Source organism: Sapajus apella, unplaced genomic scaffold (genome assembly GCF_009761245.1).
Source record: "Sapajus apella isolate SASKATOON/1434 unplaced genomic scaffold, GSC_monkey_1.0 scaffold49, whole genome shotgun sequence".
In the NCBI taxonomy this organism is placed as follows: Eukaryota; Metazoa; Chordata; class Mammalia; order Primates; family Cebidae; genus Sapajus; species Sapajus apella.
The window spans coordinates 15512134-15520343 of NW_022436989.1; the positions used below are offsets into that span (position 1 = coordinate 15512134).

The 8210-nt window shown below is 44.7% G+C and overlaps 1 protein-coding gene across 11 annotated transcripts in view; it reads right to left on the reverse strand.

Moving 5' to 3' along the window:
• Positions 1 to 7279, reverse strand: part of DISC1 (DISC1 scaffold protein) — a 373398-nt gene extending 366119 nt beyond the window's left edge. For 2 of the 11 annotated variants that reach the window (XR_004257992.1, XM_032242437.1), the window contains exon 1: positions 7039 to 7253. Coding sequence is in view for 8 of the 11 variants with exons in the window: in XM_032242437.1 (XP_032098328.1) it covers positions 7039 to 7102 (64 nt within the window). In the remaining 3 variants the exon portion in view is untranslated. Of the gene's footprint in view, positions 1 to 7038 lie in introns of all 11 variants that reach the window. The other 9 variants (XM_032242433.1, XM_032242438.1, XM_032242441.1 and 6 more) reach the window with 7 other exon arrangements.
• Between the last annotated feature and the right edge of the window lie 931 nt (positions 7280 to 8210).

Consider the following 8210-nt stretch of genomic DNA (forward strand, 5'->3'; position numbering starts at 1 on the left):
CTGTGTATCTACCTAAAGGAAAAGAAATCAAATGTATCCAAAAAATACCTGCGCTCACGTTTTATCACAGCAACATTCACAACAGCAAAAATATGTAATCAACCTACATGTACATCAACAGAGGACTGGATAAATAAAATACAGTATGCATACAAAACGGAAAACTATTCAGCCATAAAAAATGAAATCATGCCTTTTGAAACAACATGGATGGAACTGGAAGCCATTATCTTCAATGAAACAAATCAGACACAGTAAGACAAATATCACATGGTCTCACCTATAAGTGGGAGCTAAATCATGTGCACACATGGATGCAGAAAGTAGAATGACAGACAATGGAGGGAGACTCGGAAGGGTGAGGATGGGGGGGTGAAGGATGAGAAATTACTTAATGAATATGATGTATATTATTTGGGTGATGGACATCCTAAAAGCCCTGACTTGACCATTAGGCAAACTATACATGTAATGAAATTGCACTGTACCCCATAAATTTATATAAATGAAAAATTCACCATTTGACCCAGCAATCCCATTACTGGGTATATACCCAAAGGACTATAAATCATTCTACTAAAAAGACACATGCACATGTATGTTTATTGCAGCACCATTTACAACAGCAAAAACCTGGAACCAACCCAAATGGCCATCAATAATAGACTGGATAAAGAAAATGTGGCACATATATACCATGGAATACTATGCAGCCATAAAAAAAGAATGAGTTCACATCCTTTGCAGGGACATGGATGAAGCTGGAAACCATCATTCTCAACAAACTAACACAAGAACAGAAAATCAAACACCACATGTTCTCACTCATAAGTGGGAGTTGAACAATGAGATGGACGCAAGGAGGGGAACATCACACACTGGGGCCTGCGGGGGGGTGAGCGACAAGAGAAGAGAGAGCATCAGGACAAATATCTAATGCATGCAGAGCTTAAAACCTAGATGACAAGTTGATACTGCAGCAAACCACCATGGCACATGTATACCTGTGTAACAAACCTGCACGTTCAGCACACGTATCCCAGAACTTAAAGTAAAATTTTTAAAAATTAAAGTTAAAAAAGCTGAACAAAATTTTACAGATAGTATCAATATAAATTCATATCCAGATTAGCTGAAGGGAAAGTAACTCCCATAGGATATCTCATTTTGTTTCCACTGAGCCTGTTCTGACTCCTTGAAATGGGAAAAACAAAGATAATACCAACACCTTGTATCATTTATTACCTCATGCTTTCCAAAACAAGTTTCAAAAAACTCTTCACACAATAAATATTTAAATGAATGCACTTAGGTAATCCCAAATCACAGTCAAGAAAATATATAAAGGTTAAATTCAAATGATAGAGCTTGTCCATTTTTCCATTCAAATTACAATTTAAGTCAAGTAAAGAAAGACACACAAAAGCTGCATGATTAGGAGGGATTGCAGAGCTCATCCTCCTGTCCCCAAGGCCGATTAGCCAGCTGGGTGAGAGATGAGATCATGAGTTCTGGGTCAGTGAGTCACTCCCCTTCACCACGGCCCTCAGACACAAACGGCTGCAGGCCTCCCAAAGCATGTGTCTACCCTACAGAGCTACCAGCCTACAGAGGAGAAAATGTGAGTGAAAGTAAGCAAAAGCAATACCACAACCAGGAAATTAACTCAGTGTTCTACAAATGGGGAACTATATATCTCTTTCTGAAAGAGCAGCACATTTTCATACACAGTGTGGAAATCAATATTGAGTAAATTGTTTTCATAATTATCATACCTAGGAGTAAATTCAGCAATAGGTAAATTATAAATTAAAGAAGTCTTTTCTTTCCTCCATCTATCCATCCAGACTGTAAAGTATTTATTAGGCATCCAGTAGGTGCTAGAAACTTCTTAATGATCTGGTATACCCCGATGTGCCCAACCATTCTGATGAAACAATGTCCAGAAACTTCATGAGAATTAATTCTCTTTTTCCACTGGACTATAGGCTTCTCAATGGTATGGACAACTATATTTAAATTTATATATCAGTTTATATATACACAAATATATGTATATATATTTTTTATATTCAAGAGCTACCATGGTATCTGACTATATGGTTCGTGCATCTCAATAAATACTTAAACTGAACTTCTAAAACTCTTGATTGGTTTCAAATGATATAAAAATAATAGACTTCATTAATCTACACACTGGATTAATCCATCCTAAATATAATTAAGAGTTTGGCCTAATCCAGTGAGAAAAGAGTAAACCATAAGTGTACTATATAGATGAGGGAGTAAGGAGATAAGCCAGACAACCACCTTGGGCTAAAGGAGTTTATACTGGAGTCAGAAAAACAGGTTATATCCATAATAAACTAAAAGACAAGAAAGAGAGAGCAGATGATTCCAGAGAACCAGAGAAGGCTGAGAAGGATTATTGGCTAGATCGTAAATGAGGAATGACATTTTGATGTGTTCAGATTGGGAGCAAGGAAGATGGGTTCTGTAATATTCTTGGTGGACAGAATAATGTTCACAATAAAAAGGCCAGCATGTCAGTTTTAGGTGTTTAAGGGCCAGTGTATGGAGGGCTTGAAAAGGGATGCTAAGAATTTGCTTAGGAGAGATAATGAGTCTCTGAAAGCCCTTTCCACAGAGGAACAATAACCCAATCAGATCTGTGCTTTGTGAGGCAGCAGTGTGCAGTCCCTGCCTACCTTCTAAAGCTAAATATCAATATTTCATTCATTGGCCAGCCGCAGTTTACCCTTCTTGCTTCTACTTGGTGTGAACATTTGAAAGCTGATTGCAAAGTCTTGGCTCAAGAGGAGCAGCTGGTGAACTCTGGTTTTGAAAGAACAAACGGATTCTGAACGGCTAAAGCATCTGGAATTTTAAAAATTGCATGATTGTTGCACAGAAGTCATTTGCTAAGGAATTTTTACCACAGAGTCATTAGAATCAGGAACTAACAACAGAAGACTCTTTGAGGCCAAAAGTCTTATATGACTAAATGGTGCTGACTGAAAAATGGCTGTTCACTGGTGGTTCCAGCTGTGCCAGGAGGGGCCCCTCCTCAACCCAGGGTGGCTGCCAAGGGAATCTCTGGAAGCAGTGGGCTTCGCTTGGGTTGCATAAGAACACAGCATATAAACTGAATTACCGTCATTACCATCAAACGAATCATTCTGGTCAGGTGCGATGGTTACATATATAATCTTAGAATTTTGAGAGGTCAAGGCAGAAGAGTTGTTTGAGGCCCGGAGTTCAAGGTCAATCTGGCCAACATAAGGAGATCCCATCTTTTTTAAGTAAAAAAAAAGAAAAAGGAAAAAAAAGAATGATTCTAATTCTGGTCTAATGACCCTAACCTAAAATATTACCTATTTTTGTACTCAGAAGCTTTGTGTGCTGGTCTTTAAATCTTGTTTAAGGGGCCAGGCACGGTGGCTCATGCCTGTAATCCCAGCACCCTGGGAGGCTGAGGCAGGCAGATCATGAGGTCAGGAGATAGAGACCATCCTGGCCAACATGGTGAAACCCTATCTCTACTAAAAAAACAAAAATTAGTTGGGTGTGGTGGTCGCACCTGTAGTCCTAGCTACTCGGCAGGCTGAGGCAAGGGAATCACTTGAATCTGGAAGGCGGAGGTTGCCTTGAGCCGAAATCACACCACTGCACTCCAGCCTGGTGCAGTGGTGTGATTTTTGAGAGCAAGACTCTGTCTCAAAAAAAAAAAATATTGTTTAAAGGTCACCACTGTACCCTCTCTTTGCTCTGAAGGTCCTGCATCAAACTTTAACCAAAACCACCATAAAATTCAAACATCAACAATTTAGTCACTAATCCTTCTCCAATCAAAATATTTAGATTTTATAAAAAGAAAACTTTTTAATGAACATGAGAAATTGACTTTTTTTCTACAGTAATGTCATAACATTTGAGCAATTAGCAAGTGCTATTTTTGCCATTTAACCAAAATAGTAATAGTTTGCATCCCATTTTTGAAAGACACAAATGGATACATGCAGCATAGAAAAATGAGTTACAAGAGAACAGGCACGGTGGCTCACACCCATAATCCCAACACTTGGGAAGGCCAAGATGGGTGGATCACCTGAGGTTGGGAGTTCGAGACCAGCCTGACTAACATGGAGAAGAATCCCTGTCTCTACTAAAAATACAAAATTAGCTGGCCATGGTGGCACATGCCTATAATCCCAGCTACTCAGGAGGCAGAGGTTGTGGTGAGCCAAGATCATGCCATTGCACTCCAGCCCGGGCAACAAGAGCAAAACTCCGTCTCAAAAAAAAAAGAAAAATGGGTTACAAGAACAGAGACACCAAGCTATTTGTCTACCTTGCTGAGAATACAGTAGTTTTTAATGTTCATTTACTTGTTTACAGTTTTCTCTATGCTTCCTGTAATGAGCAAGCATTGCTTCTGGAAAAACAAAAACCAATAAGATAAACTTAATTTAGGAAACAAACTAGGAATTGTTTCTGCAGCACAAAGAGCATTCATGCTCCTCTTGGAAGTTTCTGCTTCCTCTGGTGGCATCTTGGGTGAACAATCAGTTTTCTGCAGAAAAGTCCTGGGGCCCAGCCCTGCAAGGCAACCACGATACCCAAAGCCTGGATCCCTGTTAACACCTCATGTGGTATCCTAAAGGTTCTGGCAAATGAGTGTCAAAACAAAACATTAATCCAGATACCACTTCGAGATTTGCAATGAGATCTCACAGTCTGTTCCTTCAATGTTTTAATAACTTTTCTGCAAATTGTCATCATTCATTATACAAGAAGATAGTTTATAAGTATATTTTATAAAACAAGGCTGAAAGAAATTAAAATTACCCCAAAGCCTCGTTTGCCAGAACTAACAATTCAGTCTTACATTTTGAGTCTATAGATATGCAGGATGGAAGCTGGGCCCAGTGGCTCATGCTTGTAATGCTAGTGCTTTGAGAGGCCCAGGTGGGAGGAATGATTGAAGCCTGGAGCTCAAGACCAGCCTAAGCAACATAGCAAGACTCCATCTCTAAAAAAATAATTAGCTGGGCATGGTGACATGTGGCTGTAATCCCAGCTACACAGAAAGCTGGGACAGGAGGATCGCTTGAGTCCAGAAGTTCAAGGCTACAGTGAGCCATGACTGTGCCACTGCACTGCATCCTGAGTGACAGAGCAAGACCCTGTATCTCTTAAAGAAAAACAAAAAGTTATCTAAAATCTAATATAGGTCTGTTCTGAATCACGGTTCCACCCTATAATTTCAGTCTGGCCAGTGGCCGAGAACACAGCTGTGAGTGGCACCCACCAGGGTTCTGATCCTGGCTTTACGCTTAAGAGCTCTGTGAGCTTGGGAACCAAGCACGGTGACCCTGAACCTCAACTCTGTCATAGAGAAATGAGGACTGTCATCCCAGTCCCATAAAGATGCAGGGAGGAGTTCATCAAAGGAATTTCTAATGAAATGTCTGGCACATTTTAAGTTCTAAAAACCCACAGATGTTATTCTTCCCTCCTAGTACTATCATGTGTGATATGTGCATAGTGACTCACACTCCATGAGGTGCCTTAAGATCTTTTACCTCATTTGATCCTCAGACAACGCCATCAGAACAAAAGGCAGTAATTACTACCCCCATTTTTCTTTTATCTTTTTTGTAAACAGATGAGAAAACAGGCTCAAACTCCAAGAGCCGGAAAAGCAGTATGTCTCTTGTCCAGGGCTCTTTTTGCTCTGTGGCACAGAATTGAACCTCAGAGGACTTCTTGTATCATGCGAAGTGTAATAAAACTACATTTATTTTTAAATGTCCTGCTGTTCCTACATTAATAAAATCCAACTGGATTTTATTACATTAATAAAACAAAATCACATTACTCCCAATTATTTAGAGTTTGCTTAGTAAAAATAGCCACTAAGGTTTTTTGCTGGGTATCTCAGACATTGGGTGAGGTGCTTCATGTCCACCGTCACAGTTAAACTGCATAACAACACTATGAGGGAGGTACTGTCATAGTGTCCACTTTATAAATGGGGAATCTGAGGCATAGCTAAGTCCAGGATTGACATGCAGGCAGACTGTCTCCAAACCGCAGCTCATGTGGTCCTAGTGCTGTTCAACTCAAATTTGTCCAGTCGATGATAACACTTTGCAAAGTGAATTCCCATACAACAAAGCTAACGGGACAGGGAGGCCAGATTATGAGTGTTCTCTTTTACATTTCAGGAGACTGAGGCTCTGAGAGGTTAAGCGACTGACCCAGCCCTGTCCTCGTCCAGCAAGGACACAAGGCAGCAAGCACTCCCTAACTCCAAATTTCACTGACTTTGGAAAACCTCACATTCCTTTGCGAATATTTTAAGAGTGAGAAGGTAGAGGTCCTGTCATTGCTGAAAAACAACCATCCACTCAGTGGTCATCACTAAGACCGCGCTCCGGGCGGTGGAAACCGAGCAGTCTCCGGCTTGGGCCGTGGGCGCGCCTAGCAGGAAGTGGGCGGTGGAACTGATTTCAGAGCAGCCCCTAGGGGAGGCACAGGCACCAGTTCCTCTCCCAGCGTCCTCCCTCTAGGTGCCCGAAGGGGTGGAACCAGACATCCAGCTGGGTCTGGGGATTAAGGTGGGATGTCCCCTGTCCCTTGGGGGCGCAGGCTGGGGCGCACCGCAAGGAGAGTGTGCGCGGCGCAGGTGTCCCGGGACGGATCCAAACCCCAAGCGCGCCCTGGCAACCCTCCCCGGTCACCAGGACACGCAGCGGGGGCGCGGGTTAGACTCCTGCCGTTTCGAAAACTGCCGGTCCCAGGGATAGCTGCACAGTCCTGGGTCAGGGACCTGGCCCGGCTCGGCGCTGGCACCGGGCTGGCAGCCCAAGACTGGCTCTTCTCTCAACCCCGCACGCCGCGCGTCCTGCCTCAGTTTCCTCACCTCGAAAGGGATAGGCACGTCCCGACCTACACGACTTCCGGCGGGCCAGAGCGCGCCCTCCCTGCCAGGACCCCCCAGGACATGCTAGGACGCGGTGGCAGCTCCCCTACCTGCGCAGTGGCCCACGCCGCCGCCGCAGGCGGCCGGGGCGCCCTGAGGACCCCCGCCTGGCATGCTCCTCCCGCTGCCGGCTCCTCCCGCTCCGCCGGAGCAGCTGGCTGCTCGCTCCCGAGGCCAGAGGCGGGGGAAGGGAGCGGTGCGCAGGACGGGAAGTGGGGAGGGGGCTGGCGACGCAGGGGGCGGCTCCTTTCTTCTGCTCAGCGAGGCAGAGGTTTCCTCTCCAGCGTTGGCTCCTCACTCACGGGCGCGCGCGCGCGCGCGCACACACACACACACACACACAACACACACACAAAACACACACAAACACACACACAACACACACACACAAACACACACACACAACACACACACACACACACACACACAAACACACACACACAACACACACACACACACACACGCAGCTGGAGCGGGCGGGACCAGCGGACCTCACAGCCTGTTCCCGGGATCTCAGGACCTCAGAAAGTTTGCTTTCACTGTGGCTCATTTCTGGAGGAAACAAGAGGGGAAGTGTGCGAGGCCTTCAGCACGGGGTATAGGAGGGCGCCTTCCAGACGCGTGATTTGAGAAGTGACCACACAGTGATGGAGAAGATGGAGGGATATGAGAGACTCATTTATACAAAGTGCGGGGGGTGGGGGGGAACAATGGGGATGACTGATGACCCTGAAAAGAGATGAGTGGCCGCAGATGCCTAGAAATGAGATGGAATTCCAATTTCTAGCATGTTCCAGCAGCTGCGGGGTGGTTCCCGCACACTGGCTGGTTTCAGGACACAAGAGTCCATGCAAGCTTGCTCCTAGGCCGCTGACTCAACCCTTCTCTTTGGTTCATTCAAGAAAGCTTCTAGAGCACCCCCTGGGTAGCACCTGCTATATAAGACAGTGGGTACGAGGAAGGGCTACACGTGGGCTCTGTGTCCTTAAGCAGCTCACCTCCAGGCCAGAAGGAGAGCACGGGCATGTAAAACCAAATCACATCATGAGATAGAATGTGCCATGTGCCAGAGGCTTGGCACAAACCTTCTTGCAGGTGGTTCAGGGATAGGAGGGAGGATTGTGAAGAAGGGTTGGGGAGACATTCTGCAGGAAAGGGAAGGATCTCCTCAGAACGAGAGGAGTTACAACTAGAGGAAGGCTGAGGTCCTTCAAAAGCTGAG